General features: G+C 37.7%; 1 protein-coding gene across 1 annotated transcript in view; it reads left to right on the top strand.

The window, feature by feature from the left end:
- Positions 1–23,503, top strand: part of MYT1L (myelin transcription factor 1 like) — a 319,918-nt gene that overhangs the window by 289,480 nt on the left and 6,935 nt on the right. The window contains 4 exon segments of the mRNA XM_040552858.1: positions 4,151–4,234; positions 5,357–5,575; positions 22,113–22,204; positions 23,052–23,155. Coding sequence (XP_040408792.1) covers positions 4,151–4,234; positions 5,357–5,575; positions 22,113–22,204; positions 23,052–23,155 — 499 coding nt within the window.

Consider the following 23,503-nt stretch of genomic DNA (forward strand, 5'->3'; position numbering starts at 1 on the left):
AGAAAGAGAAATTTATGGATAAAAGGTGTTATCTTGACTGTCTAAACTATAACTGTGATCTTTAACAAGGACCAAAGAAAGATTCACATTTACTAATTAAGGTATTGCTGGTAACCCCAAATGAATTACTGTGGTACCACAGTAGAGGTAATGTTCCACGTGCTGTGTAATTAGCAATGCTCTTGTGGGTATTTGACAACTATAAATCAGTAGAGAAGAGCTCCACTATATTTTGCAGATAGTTATCCACTATTTAATCGAAGAATAATAGTGTAATCCACCTCTCTTAGTAAAGGCTCTTTTCTCCCATGCATATTATGCTGTTGAGTCTGGATGTTTGCTTGGTTCACCAAGTCCCTAGGTTTACAATTGCCTATAACTAGTCAATACACATACTTCCAGTTTAAATGTATTTCCAGTATAAGCAACAGTTTAAAGTCAAAAGATAAATAGCATAGACATTAGAAATGTGCCATACCTTTACAAGCTGTAAAAATGATTGATCACAAAATGATTGATCTCAATTTTCTGTTAAACACACAGAACCATCAAGAGTACAAATAACATTGTAAAGAAGATGATGTATTTTTAAAAGCACTTATGCAATGTAGGAGATAAAATCACACTTTCAAAGTAGTTTAAGGTCAAATTTATAGCTACATTTAATTATGCATGGATTTATCAGCTCGTACCTCTACCAATGCTATGTTTAGTGTAGATATGCCTGAACTTTGCTATTTTAGGAAGCTGTTTAGTGTTTGGTTAACTATTTAGTGTTTAGTTAACTATTAACCAGAAACAGGCAGGACAGCGAAGATTCAGTACAAAGTAGTAGAGAAGCCAAAGTGTCACAAACAGAAGAAATCTAAAAGCTGGCAAGGTTAGCAGGGGAGTATCATTGCATGCCTGCTTGTTTTTAAAATTCTTTCCCTGGACATTGTCTATTGACTACTCTAGGACTGGACCATGAGCTAGATGGTGTTACCTAGTTTAATCTCTGAATTCCTATGTTCTTTAATTGTAGATGAGTGCTGGATCAAGTTTTCATTTGACTATGCACCATACTCAGTACTATAAAGATATAAAAAGTAATACTGCAGAACAAAGTATCTGGAATTTGTCCAGTCCATTGGGATTTATACATCACCTTTTGAAGCACCACCATTTCTGTATTGGCCACATAAGTCAGCAGAGTAGGCCTTGATTTCTCTTCCAAATGCCTCTAGCAGTCCCAGGTCATTGACTGCCTTCAGGCACAGGAATGCTGACACAGAACTAGGGAAGGAGTACACCATTTTTGCTTAAAATTGCTGGTGTTGCCCTGGGAGACCTGCCGCATTTAAACCAAGGCAGCCCCACACTGTTCAGTTCATGATGTTTGTCAAGGTCACTCTCTAAACTGGTGAGGCTGGCAAAAGGCACCGTCTTTAAAAGGGCAGCAAACCAGTAGCCTAAATCTGGAATCGTTGAGTGTGAAAGACCCCACAGTACTTCCACAGTTAATTCCCACGCTGAAAATTAGCATTTATCTCTTCTTGCATCTGAGTTAACATTTTTATTTGTATTTGATACACTTACAACACTCTCAGTTTCAGAAGTAAATGAATGATAAACTTCTCTCCTAAATGGCTGTCATGATGTCTAAGTATCATTTGTATTTAAAATGGCTGAATGCATAACATACATAAAGGCAGATTTAACCCTGCCATAACTTTCTGCAGTTCCACACAGACGTTCAATGTATGCAAGATGTTATACTGGCATATACTATCGCTGAACTTCTCTCGTTTTTTGTCTTCATAGATGAGGAATTAAACTGATACCAAAATGAAGTAATAGTTTTTGGTTATCACAGGATAAAAAATTTAAAGTGAAGGCTCATCCCTGACATATGTTTTCTTGGTGAATCTGCTGTCAGAGGAAAAATGAATTAATCATATCCTCAGAAGCTGTCTGGTGGAAATGTCTGTTTAGAAGATCTGAAAAGTCTTAGAATTTTCTAATAAATCATAATGCCAGAATAGAAAGATCTATTGCAAAAAGATGATGCATCATAATACCAACAAATAGGTGATAATTGAATTGATTTAATATGTGAAAGCATTAAATCGTTAGTCAAAGCAGAAATTCTTCATCAGATTTTGTTATGAAAATGTCATAATCTGCAAGCATACCCATCTGTACATCTACTAAAAAAGTATTGCTCTCTAAGGCATTTCTATTAACTATTTAGTTTTTGGATGTGAAACCTGCTAATTCTCACACAGTGTGTAAAACTAGTTTTGCATATTATCTAGGGATATACATAACTCCCATCCTCTCCCCTTCACTTTCTGCAGTCCAGGTTATATGTGGGTCAATGAACCAATTTAGCCTGCTTCCTCTTATTCTAAATCCATTAGACTCTTTTCCTCTTGCCTTTGGTCTTTTACAGATTATGACATTATAATTTTCAAATAAAACTATTTTAAATGGCATAGGATTTATGAGATTTAGTTTGTACACAGAGTAGCAGTACCTTTCTTTAAAAAGGAAATGATCAGCTACATTTGTATTAGGAAATGAAATGGGGCAAGAGCACAGGTTACTCTGTTGGTCCTACACAAAGGCAGTGGAGTTGCCAACACTATTAAATTGTTAGAACGTTTCCTGACATGGTACTGACCTATGGCCAGTGAAAATCTCGCAGGCAGTTCTGAGGAATGACTTGGAGCTCCATTGGATCCAGATCATTCTATCAAAGCTGTATGGGTGTGGCTGTCCTGTTTTACAGAGAAAGTTTAGCTGTGTGGACGTGACCATGCTCGTCTTGGGTCAAGACAATAGTTCTAGGCCCCTTCTGTTTACCACTATAGATGTAGCCATGCCATCTGACTTATTTATGTCTTTACAGCATGTAAAGTCTCATTTTTGACCATGGCTTATTTTTTATTTACCAACACAGAACTTCATCCATGATTGCATCACCTTTTCACTACTTGTTCCACAGAGTCCTCTCTAGTCTTAAGACAAAATAATTTTTTTTTTTTTTTTTTTTTTTTTTTTGCTGCCACTGTTTCTGTCTCTTCCTCCTGAAGACAGGACCTACTATACAACACTGAAATACATTTTGTCATGCTGGAAACAAAAACCTTATTTAGTTTATTTCTTTCTCTGAGGCAAATTTTTGTAACACTACTTTGTCTTTCATCTCAGTAATTTTGAATGTGTTGCTCTTACCAATGGGTTTCTTTTTATCTGTTCATATGTTAAGATGGAAATAACATTTAAATAGAGCACAGGTCATGGGTTTTGGATAGACATTTCTGTGTCCTCAACAGGGATAGCAGCCACTTAAAAAAAAAAAAAAAATCCCTTCATGTCATTGAATATCTATAACAGTCATTGTCAAGTCTACTAAGCAGTTTCTATTACACTCTTTATGTCCAAAAGTTGAACTTGTAAGATCCTGGAATAGGTAGATCTTTTTCCATCTTTAGTAGTAAAAATGACATTCTCAGTGTCTACTTAAAAGTAACATTGGTTGGCCTAACATATAGATTTGTCTCTACTAAATCTTTTTGTCTGGATGTGTTCTGAGCACTTAAACTCTTTCCCAGGAAGGCACTGTACAGCTCTGAGCTCTGGCATATTTTTAATTCAACCTTTCTATAGCATTCTTACATGATGCTTTAGAGGTTTGATAGTGTTTCTAATGTGTCCCCTAGAGAAATCTTTCTTCCTACTAAGAGATCCAAAGACGCCTGGTTTTTGAGCCTCTTTTTCTCTCTCTCAGACATAACAGAGGATGTGATGCCTCTCAGCACTGAAACACTGGCCTTCTACTCCTTTCAAAGCTGCCACTGCTGCTGCTGAGTCAGCTGGAAGGACTATTAGGCGGAGAGTTTAAGAGCAGCATTCTCTGCTTTCTCGGGAACTGCTCGTGTGTGGCCTGCGCAGCGCTTGCAGTCCTGTCCTGCCATCACAAACCGAGATACTCGGATTCCCCCTCGTGGCTGTATACTGCAACTCTCCCTGTTTAAACTACTGAGCTTTGATTTTGGAAACGGGACAGGATTACACATTCTGCCAGTTTTTATTATAGAACGTGTATCCATTGTAGACCGTACCCCAAAATGAGAAATTGTTTAAAATATTTTCTTTCAATCAGTCTTTCAGGCTGTCCGCGAGCGAAGAAAAGTGGAATCAGGATAGCACAAAGCAAGGAAGACAAAGAAGACCAAGAACCTATTAGGTGAGAACAAATATTGTCAAAGGACCTTCATACGTTGTATAACAGGTCACATATACAGCTTTTAAGACAAAATCTATTGTTTTATAGCTATCCGAGAGCAGATGGTTTAGGTTTGAAATAGTTTTGCTTAAGAAAAATATAAAGCTCTCTAAATACTAAGGAATTCTGCACTGGCCCCATTGACTTCAGTGACTGAACTTCAAATCAGGGATCTGTGCTGATTTATTCTAGCCAAGGATATGATACTCAATAGCAATATTGTAGTGCAGGACAAACAATGAAGTCACCAGCCTTGTTTTGACATGTGCTATGTAGTGGCATTCTTACTGAATTGTTTTCATTAAGCATTTCACTTTGAAGATTTTAACTTCTTCCTTCTGACCATGGTTATTTGTTTTTTGGAAGTATACAGGGAAAATGCATGAGGGATTCCCAAATAACAGATGAATATGGAACTGCCTTCTTTGATCTCTTTAGGCTGTAGCACATAATTTGTTATGATCTTTCCAATTCAGAGAGTGTTTAAAGGTACTCCACATTTCTGAGGTAGTAGGCACTATGATTTCATATTATCTCATAATCTGATTCCTGATTTTTTAATCTGGCAACGTCCTTTCAGTGCAGAAATGGATCTCCTTATACCTAACTCTGTTTATATCTAACATTTTAATGACTTCAGACAAGTCTTCTTTAGATTCCATACACATACTTAAAACGTAACAAGAATAATACTAAGTGCTTAGAGATTATTTACGGGCAATTTCCTTACTGAGTCGAGCTCAGCAGCCACCATTTTAATTCCAGTGTGATATTTACTGTAATGAACACAGACAATTCAAACATATATCTCACTCCTTTTGTTGCTATTGCATGATATCAAAATCTGTGACCTCATCTGCTGGCTAGCCTCCTTATTGTTTATCAAAGAACAATTTTATTTTCTTTTTTAATTAGTAAAGTTCTGTGTAGTTTTACTCACTAAAGGGTATCTTGAACATTTTTAAGACCACAGTGCATGATTGTTCTTTTAATTTCATGTTGGGTTTATTTTGACTTTGTTGTAGAGGCTACCAGGTATATGATGGCAAGACAATAAGTTTATCTCATCTATCTGCTATCCAGATGTCCAGTTCCTGGTTGTGATGGTCAGGGTCATATAACTGGAAAATATGCATCCCATCGCAGTGCATCAGGGTGTCCTCTAGCTGCCAAAAGGCAAAAGGATGGGTACCTAAATGGCTCACAGTTCTCCTGGAAATCAGTGAAGACGGAAGGAATGTCATGTCCAACCCCAATGGATGGCTCAGGACATGTCAGTGGTAGTTTTCTGACTCATCGTAGGTGAGTAGCTATAGCTTATATTTTTCACTTAAAGCTTATTATTTAAATTATATTACAAGGTTTGGAATACAGCTTTTTTCATGATATTTCTCTGTTCCTTTTAACTGTCATTATTACTTTGAAAAATAGGCTTCTTACATATGTTCTAGGTGACTAAAAATCAAGAGTTGTGATTTTTTAAATGCAAGTCTTTGCAGGTAGAGACCTGAATCTGAATCAGAATCTATAATACTCAGAAGATTGTAGAGAAAAAAGCGTGCATGACAATAACTGTAAATATGCTATTGCTTTATTGAGTGACTCTGGACAAGTTACTTTAGAATAGACTTTGTAACACTTATCTGAATCCACATAATTTTCAGAGATGTTGAACACACTGTTGATTCCCAAACAAGCATGGAATGAAAGAATTTTCAGGAACCAGTTCTATAAATACAATACTTTTCTCATTTGATAATAAAATGTTCACTCAAAACAGTAAGCAGATTACAGAATAAAAGTCCAAACAATACAGCATATTAATTAAAAATAACGGAATACAAATATTTAACAAAAGAAATACAAAGTCAAATTTTTCATAAACTTAGCAAAAAGAAGAGATTTCAGTGATGATACTTTTCATAGCTTTTAGGAGATTTGTGGCTAGTCTATTAGGGATAAATTTTGTCCCCTTTTTAAATATTAGATCACAAATAACAAGGATATTTTTGGATCTTTGTGTTGGAATTGTACCATGATTACAATGCCAAGGTAAATCTCTTCTTGTATTCCATAGTAACTAATATAAAACTGTATTACTTCAAATATGTCAAGTCAATGTGCCTAATTTGATACCTTTCTACAGGCAGACCTCAGTTGAACTTCTGTACCTTTTAGTTAACTAAATCAAACTGTTCTTGTTTTGTACTCAATTCTAACTATAGAGGTGAAAAGTTTTCTTCTTACTTCCCGTGCCTATAATGATTTCCTTTGATTCTTTGGTAACCCTTTATAACTTAACTCAAAAGCCCTACCCTTAATGCAACATCTCCAAACTATGTGCAGATAGTTTGTATTTATTATGTTCAGAGCTGTTTTTCTACTTAGTGTTCATACGATACCTACGGTGAAGGGCTTTTGGTCCATGACCTGAGGTGCTATTCAGGTGGTCAAACATATTAAATAGGCTGCAGCTCACATAGGCTTTAGGGAGTGGCAGATACAGAAGCCCTGACCATTTCTGCAGATGTACACATGTGTACATTAAGTTTCTGACTTTAAGTAAAATTTCAGTTTTAATGTTCATATTTCACTTTAGCTTACTTCATAATGGTGTAACATTTATTTGACTTACAGAGATCTGTCATTAAAATTTTGGAATGATTTTACCTTTAATTGAAGATACAATATAATTGTAACTATAATAATGTAACTTTCAAGGAGTTTTTACGTAGAGAAAATTGCTTCAACAACTAACCCTAACTTCTGAAAGGAATCTACTGATACTATATCTAACTGTTTTTCAAGATTAAGGGGCAAATGATATCTAGATTTTTTTTAATAGGACTATTTTCATGAAGAAAAAAAAAAAAAAACTTTTTTTTCCAATGGAGAAACCTAAATATGACATTTAGACATGTAGCAGCCATGTGCTTTCTCTGTTATCTTAAACAGAAACTGAGACATGTAAATGTCATACCTTGTAAGACTAGGTGCTGGGCCATAAGGTCCATTATTGGCAGAGCAGCCAAAGATGAAAGGTTGCTTAAAAAGATTCACTGAATTAGACTGATCTTATTTAACTGTCTTGACTTAAAGTGCAATATTCTAAGTTGTTGTGAGCAAGTTTAACAATTTCTTGAAGCTTCTGTAAACTAAGGCAATATTAATAACAAGCCATATTATTTAAAACATGATTAATCCTTGAAGAATTCTTAAGATATTGTTAAAAGGGCTTAGTTTATTTGCTCACACAAAGTATCATAAAAGAATAGAATATTTTGAGTCGGTAAGGACCTTTGAAGACTATCTAGTTCCAAACCCCCTGCCACAGACATTGAACGGACATGGACAACAGCCCTGACATGTTTCACTGATTAGGTTGCTCAAAGCCCTGTCCTGACTTTCAACACCTCCAAAGATGAGGTATCCATAGCTTCTCTGGGCAACCTGTTCCAGTGTCTCACCACCTAAATGTTGTACACCAGATGTCACTGAGTGCACCAACAGAGTGGGATTCCCGTGCCTACAAATAAGTACATTTTGCCTGAAGTGTTCATTGGGGCATGCAAGATGGCCCTAATGGGCTGGCAAAAATGACAGAAGACCTGTGAGATAATCCTATTCTTTAGTTATGACATCTGAGAACTAAACATGCTATGTAGGATAACTGGAAGGCTGCTGGACGTGTTAAATGAATGTGCCCCAGCATTCCAGAGCTCCATGGGATGTTTCTCAATCTGAAGCTTAGTCCCACGTAAGTTGCAGACTATGCATTTTCTGTCTAAGGATGGAATATCCCCTATTTTTTAGTGCATTCCTTTCAATAGGCTATAGTCTCATCCTCTGCAACTAACAACATTTTGCTATACAGCTGTATGTCTGTAAGTCTCAAATGCCGCCTTCTGAAAAGAAGCTATGTTGTGACAGTTACATACTGAGACCAGGTTTGTGATACAGTCTTTTGCAGGTATGGCTGTGTTTAGCATGCACAGGGAGAAGGTAGAGTTATGAGCTTTAAGTAAGTTGCTAAAACCTCCAGTAAAGTAGTAGTTAAGTTTTCTTTTTTGCCAGTACAGCTCACTTCTCTCCTGATAGGTGATTTTTTTTCCCAGTACAAATACTTCTCTATGAGCACAGTTCTCCAAGTACACGTGTTAGTTAGATGCAATAGTGTCCTTAATGTGTTGAGATTTTATAATCCTCCATTTGTAAACAGATGTTAATGTGTTGTTATCCAAGCAGTTATCCAACATGTTAATGTGTTGTTATCTGGAAACTGTAACAGCAAACTAACTTTGAAAATTTTGCCAACCATTGAATCAATTAAGAGAGAGAGAAGTTTTTGAGGAAAAGATTTCTTAGAGCTGCTGTTACATCTTGTACACAAGGTATAACTCCACTGATAACAATGGACTTGAGATGATCTACGAGTCTGGGTAAATCAGTCCTCCAACTGGTATCATGTTGTCTGGAATTTAAATATATGCATACATGCTTCTGAAGAAGAAATAAGTAGTCAATGGAAAAAGTCACAAACTTCAGTAAACTTAGACTCCTACCCTATGAACAAAGGCACTAACAGAGGTTTCTGTTTATTTAATGTTTGCCATTCCTGTTCACAGAAATTCCTATGAATAGTTTTATTTCATCAAGGAGTTTTTCTTAGGAAACAATGGCAATAGAGGGTTATCAGGAGGGATTTGAAGTACAGGATGTGGAGTACTATGCTTCACAAAGGAGCCAGTGCCAGCATGAAAGGCCACTGTGAAATAAGGTGACCTATTAACAATATGAAAATGAATTGAAAGGCATGTAATCATGGAGTCAGTAAATAGGTAAATGAAATATGTTATAATGAAATGCAACTTGCTTATTATACTGCAGCTTTCCACATTGGTTCTTGAACGGGCCCTTGCATCATCTTATTTGATTTAAGATTTTTCTGGATTGAATCATTTCTAATACTATAATTAGTGGGGACTTTTTCAGAGTATGCTTGGATATAGCAGTCCTGCTCCTTAGTACTGAAGGGTAATATGCTTTGGTTGACTTCAGTGGCAATTACAGTCACAAATGCCTAGGACAATGTTCCTGTCCCCATCTCTTGCCTGTTTTTATTTTAATCACTATTCACCCATTTCAAATTTGGTAATGTAGCTTTCAAATTTCCTTTACCATGGAAAACATATCCTGGTAGAGCTACAATATATCAGTGATTGTTAATTTTTAAGTATATTCCCCATTACAAGCTAATGCTTATGTCAGTAATAAACAGAAATTAAAATGAGAAGAAGGGGAATTTTTCTTTAGTGTATCTGTATCCTGACTGAGGGCAGTGGGATTCCAAGATCTGTAGACAAGTTTATAGAATAGGATTTGTGTTTGACCAGCAAGAGCACACCACGGGGTTTGCAAAATACTTAGATGTGCTGGAAGGGGCTGCAGACATCATCCAGTGCCTTTTCTCTTCTGAAGAAATGTAAGTAGAAATTGAGATGTGGTTATGAGAAACACAGGGCTGTTTTGGGCTATTCACTTTATACATAGGAAGACCTAGTTAATTGTAAGGCTGTCAGAAAGCCTGTAGAAAGATAATAGCAGTGCACTCAGTTCATTCAGCATCTTGTGTATACATCCTGAGGTGAAGGAGCACCAGGGTTTATTTCCTCTGAAAATTCTAGTTGGTCACAGCTCTGAGCTGTACAGCTGCATTGCTAAGCCTGGGAACAGGCAGGTTAGGAAAAGATAAAAACTCAAGGCAGGAACTGTCTTCAGCAGCTGCTTGCTAGAAGCAGACTGACACCTAAGCTCACACAGATCTGCAGAGAACCACTGAGTTCCTGAACTCCCAAAGCATCCAGGAAATGACAAATGTCAGGAAAGAAGGACGGAACAGTAGAATTTCATGTGTAGATCCTTTTTCTCATGATTTTTTTTGCTAGAAACAGACATTGTCTGAAGAAAAAAAAAAAAAAAAAAAAAAAAAACTTTAACGTGACCAACTCCTGAAGAGTAGGCTTGCAAGTGCTGCTTGTGGACAAATCTCCTGTTGCTCAGGGCTGTAGCTTGAGCCTGTGTCCAAAGAACATCTTACCAAACGGTTTATCTGTGGGTGGTGTTTGCATGCAGAGTGCTGAAGGGGAAGTAGGTCGATAATCCAGACACTTCACACCTCCAGACATGTGCTAGTGGCTGCAAATTTGTTTCTAAATGGTTTAGAGTTTTCAATCTATGTGCTGGAAGTCGTATCCTCTATTACCATCAGTGTTTTTCACCTTTGGCATTTGAAAGCAAGAAAATACTTAGCATTAGCTCAGTGAATGAAGCATTTAGAAATGAGTTATTTGATTACAAAGGGCTACAGCAGCAGACCATGAGAGAAGTCTCTGTGTGGAGCTGACTGCATGTAGAGGTGGAAAGTTGTGGTGGCTTTAACCTGCTGGGCAGTCAAACTCTACTACAATTGCTCTCTCACTAGCCCTCCTTCAAAGAAGGCAGGGGAGGAGAAGAAAGTACACTGGGGAAAAAAAAAAAAAAAAAAAAAAAAAGGCTCATGGGTTGAGATAGGGATAATTTAGTTAAAGGAAAAAGGAAGAGGGAAAAACAAGCAAAGCCCACATGGAAGCACAGAGAGAGGAAAAAAAAAATATTCTCTGCTTCCCATCAACGAACAATGTTCAGCCACGTTGGGAGGACAGATGTCTTCATAACAAGCCCCCCTCTCCTTCCCCTTTCCCACCTTTTCTTGCTGAGTGTGACACCATATGGCATGGAATATCCCTTTGGTTGGTTTAGGGCAGCTGCCCTGGTGATGTCCCCTCTCCACTTCTTGCCCACCCCCCATCCTGCTGGCTCTGGGGGTTTGGAAGGAATACTGGTGCTGTGCCAGCACTGCTCAGCAATAAACACAACACTGGTGTGATAACAGGGCTGTTCTAGCTACAAGTGCAGAGAACAGCACTGTATGGGCTGCTGCCGGGAAAGTTAACTCCATCCCAGCCAGACCCAGTACAGAAGTGTGGGAGGCAAGTCACCCATGTCAAGTTGGAGACAGAGAAGAGGGGGCAGTGGCAGCCTAGAAGAAAAATGCTCAGGAGGGATGTGGAAGCTGATCATTGCCCCTTGTTAAATGACTGAGCCTGAGAAGAACTCTGATTATTATGATTTTTTTAATGTTTTCTACGTAGGATTGCAACTTCTGTTATTTTAACAAAATCATTCCTGCAGAGCCTTGGACCTGAAATACCCTTTGTGTTGATGCAGTATTGTATGAGGCCTGTAGATAAGACAGCAGGACTTAGATTACCTTAAGTCATCTGAGATACTAAAATGCTAGTGTCTCAGTTCATTTCTCCATTTCTCCTGTCAGTTCATGGTGAAATGAAAGTGCCCAGAATTTAGATGGAGGCAATCAGTTCCTAACAGGAATCAGCTCTTTGGCAAAATAGAAAGCTTATTTGAAATAAAAGCTAAAATGTAAATAATAACAATAATAATAGTAATAATATCTGTTGTTTTCAAATAAATGCAAAGAGAAAAGCTCAGATGCTTAACTAAAAAAAAAAAAAAAAAGAAACTAGAATGTAAAGTTAGATCAGGTCATATGTATATATATGATACAAAGTACTGTGGACTAATCCAAATTAAAGACATCAGAAGATATATAGCTACAGTGCTGTAAGCCATAGTGCAAAAATGATGTATTTCATGATAAAATATTGTGTGTAAAAACAACAAAAATAATTGTGAGCATTCGTTAAAACATAAACAATCAAAATGTCTGAATGAATTCTCAGAATGCTCTAAACTTCCAAAACATCACATTTATAAGGAATTTGTGTCCAGAAAATATATGTGTGGGGAATAAAAGGTTAAAAATTACTTATGAAAGCTATTCATATGCTATGTTGAAGATGATGCTGAAAGTGGTAAAAACTTTGCAGAGAAGAAATTTTTCTTGTTCTTCCATTCATGCATTTATTAAACGTAAATACGGTCGGGCTCCAGATGTGTAAGAAGATTTTAATATGCAATTCATTCAGTTATTTGGTTGTACCTCTTTCTAGCTAGTCCTCTTGTCAAGTCAACTCTTGGCCTTTGTTTTATTTGTTAGTACAGTAAGTTGACAAATAGACTGCCACAGTTGAGCCAACATTAATTCACTCTTTATTATTATTATTTCACTAAGTATTTTTTTAAAGCTGTTTGTTTTTATTGTTGTTCTTTGTTTGTTTGTTCATCTGCCTGTTCACTCTCTGCCATAGGTTTATTTTTCTGCTTTCTACTTCTTATTTTTTTTCCCTAGAAGCTCTAGGTTGCAATTCAGCAGGAGAAAGTCATACAATGTTAAGAGCATAGAAGAATTAACCAAACTCACTGTATTTGACGGTAATTACAACTAACAGTGACAAGTGTCATCGTGGTGACATTACTGAAAGATGAGAGACATGCAAATGTGCTGACAGATTTCTAAGAAGGCAAGGAGAGAAACATGGAAATTAAGCGTAACAATATATAAACAAAGAAGAAAAATATTAAACTAAAAAATATACAGTCTGATCCAGATTTCCATTCATCAGGCATTAAAAGCAGATTCCCAGGCTATGCCAAAATAAGCAGTAAAGCAGACCAGGGAACCTTTTTATACCCAGATGTGCAGTGTCTCATGTCTGTACACCCATTCCTGTATGTAAGAATTATAGTGGCAGTATATAAGCTGTCTTTTGGTGACCGTAGACTGTGATAACCACTAAAATGGTGCCTGGACAATGCTGGGAAGAGTGATAGTTGGCCTGAGCCTTAGACATGGCTTGAGGCCATGTCCAGGCCCTGTCTGGTTGAGTAGAGTCTTCTAATGTGCTTCTCCTGAGCACCAGCAGAACAGGTCAGTTGGTCTCACCAGCTTTGCTCCTAGCAAGCACCCTTCTTCCCTGCACCCTGCTGCCCTGGACAGACCTAATGGCAGAGAAAGGCCTGGAGTGCTCCCCGTTGCCATGCACACAAAATATACCAGGGGTCTGGCACCCAAATGCTAACACTTATCTACTGAACATGTCCAGTCAGAGGCTTATAACTCTGCCAAATCCATGTACACTTTAATGAGGACAGCACAATGTATCTCTAAACTCAGAACAAGACCTCATGAAATGTCAGGTCTTGCTCCAATTTATAAACAATTAGAAATATTCACTGAATTATTGTTTTTTCCCCCTCAATATGTAGAAAACAATGTATATTACCAAAACAAGGGTATACAAATATATTCTGAGAAATTGATTTTTATTTTTTTTCTATGACATTTGGAAAAAAAAAATGAGCCTGAGGCAGACACCTACTGTGGACGATTGCAGGCAGATCACTTAAAAATTGACAAAAGTCAGGAGTGACTACAAGCAAAGCCTGGTCGTTGAAGGAGTTAGGCTCTTAAACTGTGGGTAGTTCTGCCAGCTCTTTTCATTACAATCTGGAAGAAGGATGGAATAACATTATAATCAAATGTGCAGTCTATTAAACCGAAAGACTCCTAACAGAGAGCTAATCTAAAAGGACTTAAGAGGCTTATTTACCTTGGGAAAGTCAAGGAGAAAATAATATGAAATTCATACTAGAAAAAGCAGACAGCACAATATAAGCAAGAAAAATCATTTTGCTGAGCAGAGCTGACGACAGCAGACAGTAATTTGTATATGTGCTTGCAGTGGCACATCTCCTTGATTCCAGGCACTTTAGCAGAAGATCTCAGGTTATGAGCCTGTTTGTCCTCATTACAGACATAGCCCATTAAAAAAAAAAAAATAGAGATCACTGTATGGCTTTTTAGATTTCAGGTGGAACAGATTTTCCTCTTGAAGTACTTTTTTCTCTCTGTTGTTTAGTGTCAGGCCTGGAGAAACTGTGCTTTATTTTAAGTGTCTAAAGTTAGCAGGGCTTGGTCACTAAACAGGTCACTTGAAATTTTTGCCCACCCAAGCACATTAATCAGAGACATTTAGCTAGAGATACACCTTACCTATTTATACACAGGGAAGTCTCAGCCTATCTTTTCCTTCACAACATTATGTGCCCTGTTTGACTGACCAGTAAATTCACTGGTCTTCAAGTCGTCTGTCCTGTTATGTGCAGTCATAGAACAGGAGAAAGGCTGATAAATTTTCCAGTAACCAAAGCTGGGCCCCCAGCTCCGAAGAGACTCTGCTCAATGGTGCTATATTAAGTGCACACTCCTTCCCTGCAATTTAACAGGTGCTAGGGCCACCTGCAAATCACAGAACATGCTGCAACATTTCCTCCCTCACCTGAGAGTAATGAGGGATTTTTGAACAGCTATTACATCATTGGACAACAGACAAAAACCCTTTCCCTGTTAGGGATGATACAGGTCAACACTCATTAGGACATGTGAGCCCACCCACAGAGCCCCTTTGCTGAGTAAGCAACTTCAATGAACAAAACTTAATGTAAATTTGCCTCAGGAGTAGCCATGCCCAGATAAAGGGCAAATTTGGCAGTGTTCTTACAGTTGCAGCATTTTGAGATTCAATAACCCTTTTTGTTTTTTCCTGTTGTATATTTTTGCCCCAGAGCGATTCCTTTCAAATTGAGCCTTCTCTCAGAGCCTTTTCTCTCAGCTTGGCAATGTTCACAGTTCTGCATATTTTCTATTTTGTTTTATTTATTTATTTATAACTTGATTTTTATTTTATTATTTTGTTTGGGGGGATAGGCATAATTAAGCTATAAAACTTTTACCTTTTAAATCTTGAATAAAAACAAATAATGTCTCAGCTTGTGGGTATCATGACCATTCACTCTATTGTTGTCCATTTGTTGCTTGACCAACCTGATTTAATGCTACTTTAACCCTCCCCTCCAAGATAAGAAAGTTTCTTTACAGGAAGTCTTTCTCAAACAGTGATCTGGTATCATTAAAATATTGAGAAGTTTACATTTTGTTTTTAATCATAATACCTATATTTCTTCTTTAGCCACTTGAGTTGTGTTTTGATGCTTCTAAGTTCCAGAACCAATGCAAGATTTATTTAAACAAAATCAAATCTCAGCTACTCTCTCTAGCAGCTTCAGAAAACAGCTTGGATTAGAAGCTGCTACTTTCCACATTGCATCAGGCTTTTAGTCCTCTTAACTTGTATTTCCCTCATGACTGAAAATTTAAGTGAAAGTTCTCCTACACCCGCATTCAGGTGTGAAATGTAAATGCACACAAAAATTCTTTAGGCAGAAACATAAACACAAACAAACTACCTTGTTTGCAGAACCTATCTACTGCTAACAATCCTGGACTCCTTCAGTCTGGACTTTGCAGTTCAATAAGAAGCTGGGGATAAGCCAGTCACCCTTGAGTGTAAATAAAAATGAATGTTGGGCGGGGAGGTTTCTTTTATCTCTGCTGGAGTTGTTCATAGAGTATTTCATCTTTTCAGGTGTGTAGCAGAGTTTCCTCACAGGAATAAGGAAATCTCTACAGCTGATACCCCTCAACATAGAAAGAAAAATAATGAATGGCTCATGGGTTTAATATTAAACCAAGGAAAGAGCCCCTTTGATCACTGAGTTTGATCACTTAACTTGAACTTCAAACATTACCAAACAGCTCAGAAGCTTAGTTGTAAGAGTAAGGTTTCATCCATTAACAAAATGAAGCAGTAGTTTTCAGTGTGATCTATATTTCCCAGCATTTCAAAAGGATTTAATGTGGGGCTTGTTTTGGATCTATCTCTAGTCAGCAGAGGTCCCTTTAGCCTTTCTTTAGTCTGTGGATGCTACTTGTAATAAACAGGAAAAATGTTTCATTCTCTTAACTTTTGAAACAAACAAACAAACAAAAAACAAACAAAAAACCACTGTGGTAGTGAATCTATTAACATCTTATAATGTTTATAAAGTTAGCTCTCAGGATGCTTTTTGGTTACTCCAGATTAAGCCTCTGGTTTCTTTACTTCCTGTTCTTTCTCTGTAAACTTCAGCACTTCACACACCAAATATAAAAGTTGCCTTTTATTTGACCTATGTCTGCTCCTTTCCCACATCCCTACTTCCCTCTTTGGAAATGTTTTCTTCACTTAATAGGCCAAGTACAATTCCTTCAGCTCCAAGATGGACCAGACCATCTGTCTGCTGAGGAAAAAAAAATAAAAATAAATAAAAAAGTTAACAGAGCACAGCTGGAACCCAGATAACTAAAATCAGTCACCCAGACAATTAATCCATTGATCAATGATCCCTCCACTCAGCTAGCCTTTCTTGTTTGTATCCCTGAATACAGTGAAATTACATTCTTGAAGCAGTTCAGCATTTTACCCACATTTCTTTGTTTTAAACTAGATTTCTTGGTAAACTTAAACTAAGACTGAGATATCCCTTTCAAACTTTTTTTTTTTTCCTCCAGTAATTTTCCTTTTATCTGAGGACTAATTTCACCTTATTTTCTAAATCCAGTGAATGTAAGTTTAGGCATAGGTTGCAGAAATGTTACCAGATTCCTAAACAAGGAAGAAAATGAATTCTTCACATTGTGTTCAACTCTTAACAAATGTGATCACCATATATATGTATATATATTTGTGGTGCATACATATATACTTTATCCTAATTTGTGCATATAAGTCCTTCTGCTTAACTTGCAGATGACTGGGTTTCATAGAGTCACAGAATCATTAAGGTTGGAAAATATCTCTGAGATCATCTGGTCCAACCTTCACCCTACCACCAATGTCACCCACTAAACCATGTCCGTAAGCACCACGTCCAACCTTTCCTTGAACACCCCCAGGGACAGTGATGCCACCACTTCCCTCGGCAACCCGTTACAATGCCTGACTATTCTTTCTGAGAAAGAATATCTCCTAATTTCTAACCTAAACCTCCCTTGGCGCGATTTGAAGCCATTCCCTCTAGTCCTATCACTAGTTACCTGTGAGAAGAGGCTGACCCCCAGCTCCCCACAACTTCCTTTCAGGTAGTTGTAGAGAGCAATTAAGGTCTCCCTGAGCCCTCTTCTTCAGACTAAACAAGCCCAGTTCCCTCAGCCACCTCATAGGACTGTGTTCCAGGTCTTCACCAGCTTTGTAGCCTCTCTGGACACGCTCCAGGGCCTCGATGGCCTTCCTGACTGAGGGGCCCAAAGATGAACACAGTACTTGAGGTGCAGCCTCACCAGAGCTGAGTACAGGGGAACGATCACCTCCCTGGTTCTGCTGGCTACACTATTCCTAATACAAGCCAGAATGTCGTTGGCCTTCTTGGCCACTTGGGCACACTGCTGGCTCATGTTCAGGCGAGCATCGACCAACACCCGCAGATCCTTTTCCTCTGCACAGCTTTCCAGCCAGTCTGCCTCAAGCCTGTAGCATTGCATGGGGTTGTTGTGACCAAAGTGCAGGGTCCAGCACTTAGCCATGTTGAACCTCATCCCATTGGCCTCTGCCCATTGATCCAACCTGTTCAGGTCCCTCCGCAGGGCCTTCCTACCCTCCAGCAGATCAACACTTCTCCCCAAATTGGTGTCATCTGCAAACTTACTAAGGGTGCACTCAATTCCATCGTCTAAATCATCAACAAAGATATTAAAGAGGATAGGCCCCAACACCAACCCCTGGGGAACACCACTGGTGACCGGTCGCCAGCTGGATTTCACTCCGTTCACCACCACTCTCTGGGCCTGGCTGTCCACTCAGTTTTTAACCCAGCAAAGAGTGTACTTGTCCAAGCCATGGGCTGGCAGCTTCTCCAAGAGAATGCTGTGGGAGACCCTGTCAAAGGCTTTGCTGAAGTCTAGGTAGACTATATCAACAGCCTTTCCCCCATCCACTAGGCAGATTACCTGGTCATAGGAGATGAGGTTGGTCAGGCAGGACTTGCCTTTCATGAACCCATGCTGACTGGGCCTGTTTTCACAGTTTTATCACAGTATTTTATAAATTATTGCAGAGACTGGCTTGCAAGGATGATATGTCAGACTGCACTTTTTCTTTTTTTTTTTCTTTTTTTTTTTTTTCTCAAGTTAGAGATTAAGCCTGACAGTAGAAATTCAGTGAGAACCAAAAGGCATGGCATCTTAAGAAGACATGGTGCTAATGACCAGCTGGCTGTTGGTGACTTGTCTCTGTGGCAGCAGCAGCTCACAGCTTCTGCTGAATCAGAAATTCAGAGGGAAGAAAGAGCTGGGTATTGGTGCGTCTCACAGCTACACCTAAAATGCTGTAGCTTCAAGCCCTATGGCACAATCTGACAGAGATAAATGATGTGTTAGTATGTTTATACTGTTTATTACAGACATACCCTCAGCAATGTCAGTAGAAAGCCTTTTTTTTTTTTTTTTATTACGAAAAGAAAGCTCAACTACGTTTATGCGTTCTTCTGCATGATTTCTCATGTGTATGAGAATAATGGCAGCAGCAAGGGAGATAACTGTGATTAATTTTACAAGTTCTTTACTAGAGTGAACAAGCAGAAGACTTCCATATTTGTTTAAAAGTCAGTATAAGTTTTATTAAAAAATAAAAAATAAACCAAACCAGGATTTCATACTAATTTCACTTGTAATAGAAAGCCTATGACACAGGCATCAACTATAAAGAATTTAAACTTGATATTATCCTTATCAAAACTACTAGCTAGCATGTTTGTCTTTTTTTTTTTTTTTTTTTTTTTTGAGATTCTTACAGCATTTTCCTTAACTCTTTGTTGTGTTTTAATGCCAATCGGCAGGTAAGTCCCACACTGTCACTTGCTCACTCCTTGCCCAATGGGATGCGGAAGAGAATCAGAAAGGTAAAGCGAGAAAACTCATGGGCTGAGACAGACAACTTGATAAGTAAAGTAAAAGGTGTGTGCACAAGCAAAGCAAAATAAGGAATTCATTCAGTACTTCACTTTGGCAGGCAGATGTTCAACCCTTTTTAGTAAAGCAGGGCTCATCATGTACAGTGGTTACTTGGGAAGACAAACACCATCACTCCCAACTTCCCCCCTTTTTTCTTCTTTCCCCCAGTTTTATTGCTGAGCATGATGCCACATGGTGTGGGACATCCCTTTGGTCAGCCTGGGCCAGCTGTCCTGGCTGTGTCCCCTCACAGCTCCTGGTGCACTCCCGTCCTCCTCGCTGGCAGGGCAGCACAAGGAGCAGAAAAGTCCTTGGCTCTGTGTGAGCACTGCTCTGCAACAACTGAAACATCCATGTGTTATCACCACTTTTTCATCACACATCCAAACATGGAATCATGTGAGCTACTAGGAAAATTACTAAGAAAATTACTCTAAAACCAGTAAAAACCAGTATATTGGTTTTATATAAACCAGTATACTCTTGAAGTGCTGAAATGGAATTCACTTCTACTCTTTTGTACAAGTAAAATCTTGTCTCAAAATATTTGAGACAAATAAAATCATACCTGCTCTTTTTCTGTCTCCAGAAGTAGTCTTCTGTCTTCTTCTGTCCCCAGTAGCCTAGTAGTCTCCTAGAAATCTGGAGCTACTCCCGATCTCACAGGAATCTCAGCTGAAGCTTTTTGGTTAATTTCCCACATAGTGAGGTTCAGCTTTTGTACAACAGTCTGCTTCTGGTGTAATGCTGACTTAGCCCTTTTTCTCTTCTTATCTTTCCATATGTCCTGTCCTCTTTTGGTTGTTTTCAACTAAAAAAAAAAAAAAAAAAAAAAAAAAAAAAAAAAAAAAAAAAGAAAACCTCTAGGACAAGTAAGCATAGTCAAGAAGATAGAAAGGAAGAGGTAGAATGTCCTTGTAGAGTAGAAACTCCCCAAAGTCCTAACTTTTTGAATGATTTGAAGTTTTTAGGTAACTTAACAACAGAGCTGAACAAAGAGGATGCATATAGCTATCTTGTTTTATCTATTTCTGAGGAATGTAGCCAAGTGAAATATACTAAAGTATATTTTTCATTGAAATTCTAAGTGCCTGGAAAGTGAACTAATCCACTTACATTACCATATCCAACTAGTGGAGAGACAGATTTGCTAATAAAGACCTGCAGAGGAAGTTGATGGCATGGTCTGACTTTGGTATCTTCCCATGTGTTGAATCTGGTACCTCTGGGAGTATAGACTGTTCTCTTAAATTAAGCAAAGCTACAGGAAAAGTCAGGAGCTTCTGTTCATACGTGACCTCTTCTAAAGACAAGAACATAAACTAAAAGTACTCATAGCACTGCAATGATGCACATGTTAAAGCCATGTGTGTAAAGGGCGAAAAGGTCAAATGAGGCTCTAGTTAGGTATTTGGGGACACGGTATCATGGAAAGAATACATTTTAGTCAAAGTCATCCTCCATCTGTGCCTATTAGATCACTGAGGGAAGAACACAATCAGTTTAGCTGCAGGATCCAGAAGCCTTCTGCATCCTCTCTAGCAGACCTTCTGCCTTTCCCCTCACTAGCCCATGTCTCATCTGGGTGCACAGTGCCTGTAGGAGGGGGAGGAAATCTATGTAAAGCAACTCTCCCTCAGTTCCTGCAGGACCCAGCTCTTTCCTTTTCAAGTTTCGGCAGAAGACACCTAGTGCCAATATGCTTGAATTGCAGCAGAGGCATAGGTGATATATCCTACCCTTCCAACAGATAGCTTTCCAAAGGTGATAGCACAGGCCAGAGACTGCTGATACTAGGTAGCTGGAATGTGACGGCTCTGTTTTTGAAAAGTAAGAAAACTTAATAGTGTAAATATAAGGCATTATGCCTGGGGCCACAGCACGAGAGCATAATCTGAAGAGCCTGGAGTATATGTACTAGTAGAGGTAGCCTTTCAGACAAGCTGGGAAGGTTAGGCAGTCCTGCAAGCTAGGTGTGTCTGACTGGACCCTGGGAATAAGATGGGGTTTGGGCACTAAAGGTTGGATATAAGCACACTGAATGTCACAGTAAATTTCTAATACTTGTGACTATACTTTTTCTTTCATTATTCTGTAATTTCAGGTATGTGCAATTCAGGCATCCAGGTTTCATGTTGCTCTGTGTGGAGTAGGAATACCGGACTTATGGGCTGTTTTGGGGTTTATTTTGAGGGTTTACCTAGCTGTTAAGACCTTTAGAGAGGAAAAGGCTGAGGATCAAAATAAGAGTAAACTAATGCAGTTGTTACAATGCCTAATGATCCTAACTCCTGAAAAAGAGTAAGGAAAAATAAGAGGAAATTCATTAAATAAGATGATACAAAAATGAAGCCAATTAAATGATGCAGAAACTTTGCATATACTCTTATCTTTGAATTTGGGAATGACTTTTCTTTGGGTTCAACAGAAAAACTAACATGCAGTTACTGCTTTTTCAAGAAGCAATTTATGTGGCTCCATAGGTGATATTCACAAAGAGAAGCATAGCTTATAAGGGTTAGTTATTTGGATGCAACCGGTAGCTCATGTCCCCTTCTATCAGCATTCAGGTACCTGTTTGGACACATGAATTAAAATGTGTGGAAATTCAAAGAGTGGGCATTTAAATCCAAGGGACAGTATTTGCACAGTAACTGTTTTTAAAATACATCTTTTTAATAAGAGCATTGCATCTTTAGAAAATAGGACTGTTGTTCCCTAGTTTATACTTTTACAAGATATATCTGACTTTTATATTAGCTGTCTATACAAAAAGAATTTGGATGGAAGAATAAAACCATGAAATCACTACTGGTAAGTTTTTTTTTTCTTTTTTTTTTTTCTTTTTTTTTTCTTTTTTTTTCTGACTAACACACTCTTTCAGTGCTGGGCAGTGACAATAAACTGCCTCTAATACTGTTTTTATTACAGTTTTGGATTACAGATATATTTTCAATGACCTATCAAAATTAACAGGCTCTTTACTGTTCACAGTTTATCAGGATGCCCCAGAGCTACTTCAGCAATGAAGAAAGCAAAGCTGTCTGGAGAACAAATGTTAACAATAAAGCAGCGGGCCAGTAATGGTAAATTTTTAATCATTACCTTTTTAAATATTACTTCTTTGTAAGCTAAAGTTATCACTACTGTATGGGCTTTTTCCTGTTTGTGTAAATCTTTGTAGTAAAAACACTGAATTCACTGTCAGTAGAATTGAAACTGGGCTTTATGCTGTGGAAATCTGAGCCAACAGTGGAGTGGGACAGACAGGTTTGTTGTGCTTATATAGATCTAAAACACTAAAATATTTCTAAGTAGAATATATGATTGTAATTTTCCAGTTCATATCTCATTCACCAAGGTGGATAGGTGGTCGTACGTTGTTGCAGGATTCAAAAATTATTAAAATTATATTAAATTATTAAAACCAACAGACAAATCACAATATCCTAATGCATCAACAAAATCTCACAGTGTTATGGAAAAAAAAAATCTTCTAAATTAGTTACAAATAATTTTGAAAACACTGTCATATGAAGAGAACATGTTAAGATATTTTTTTTCCTTCAGAAGATCTATAAATGGACATAATCCTTCAAATAAGTTACATATGACAGTGCAGCAGAATTTGTTGCTACGGGTACCTTTTTTAATTCAAAGTTAAAATCAAAATACAAAAAGAGAAAGGGTGTCATTGATTCTCTGGTCATTTTCACCACTCTATTTGGAAAATTATTGCAATTTTTAAAAGTAATGGGAAAGCACATTGTTTTAACTTCAGAACACAAGGTTGAAGAATGCTTTATTTATATTTTTTTCTTTTGTACTATGACTTGAAATAAATTTAATTTCAAATATGGAAATAATTAATTTGCTGAACTACGATTTAAAGCTTACTTATTTTAACACCCCTTTTATTCTTATATCACATAGGTATAGAAAATGATGAAGAAATTAAACAGTTAGATGAAGAAATCAAGGAACTAAATGAATCCAACTCCCAGATGGAAGCTGATATGATTAAACTCAGAACTCAGGTAACAGTTTTATGAAGCCCTAAATTCAGATGCTTTTTCTAAAAAAAAATGATTAAAAGAAATATGGGAAATATATTGTAGCCTTTCGTATTCCTCACATATTTATATGTGAGCGATTTATAAAATCAGTAAACAATATCCATTATGCAATTTTCTCATCAGTTACAACCATGGAAAAAGGAAAAAAAAGCCTTAGCAAATTATACTGTCTAAAACAGTGGCCAGTTCAGCATTGTATTTCCCCTTGGTAAAGCTGTATACACATTTGGGGGTTGGATCCGATGATCTCTTGAGGTTCCTTCCAACCCCTACAATTCTGTGATCCTGTGATTTCTAATAGCAGTTAAA

Source organism: Cygnus olor, chromosome 3 (genome assembly GCF_009769625.2).
Source record: "Cygnus olor isolate bCygOlo1 chromosome 3, bCygOlo1.pri.v2, whole genome shotgun sequence".
Classification (NCBI taxonomy): Eukaryota; Metazoa; Chordata; class Aves; order Anseriformes; family Anatidae; genus Cygnus; species Cygnus olor.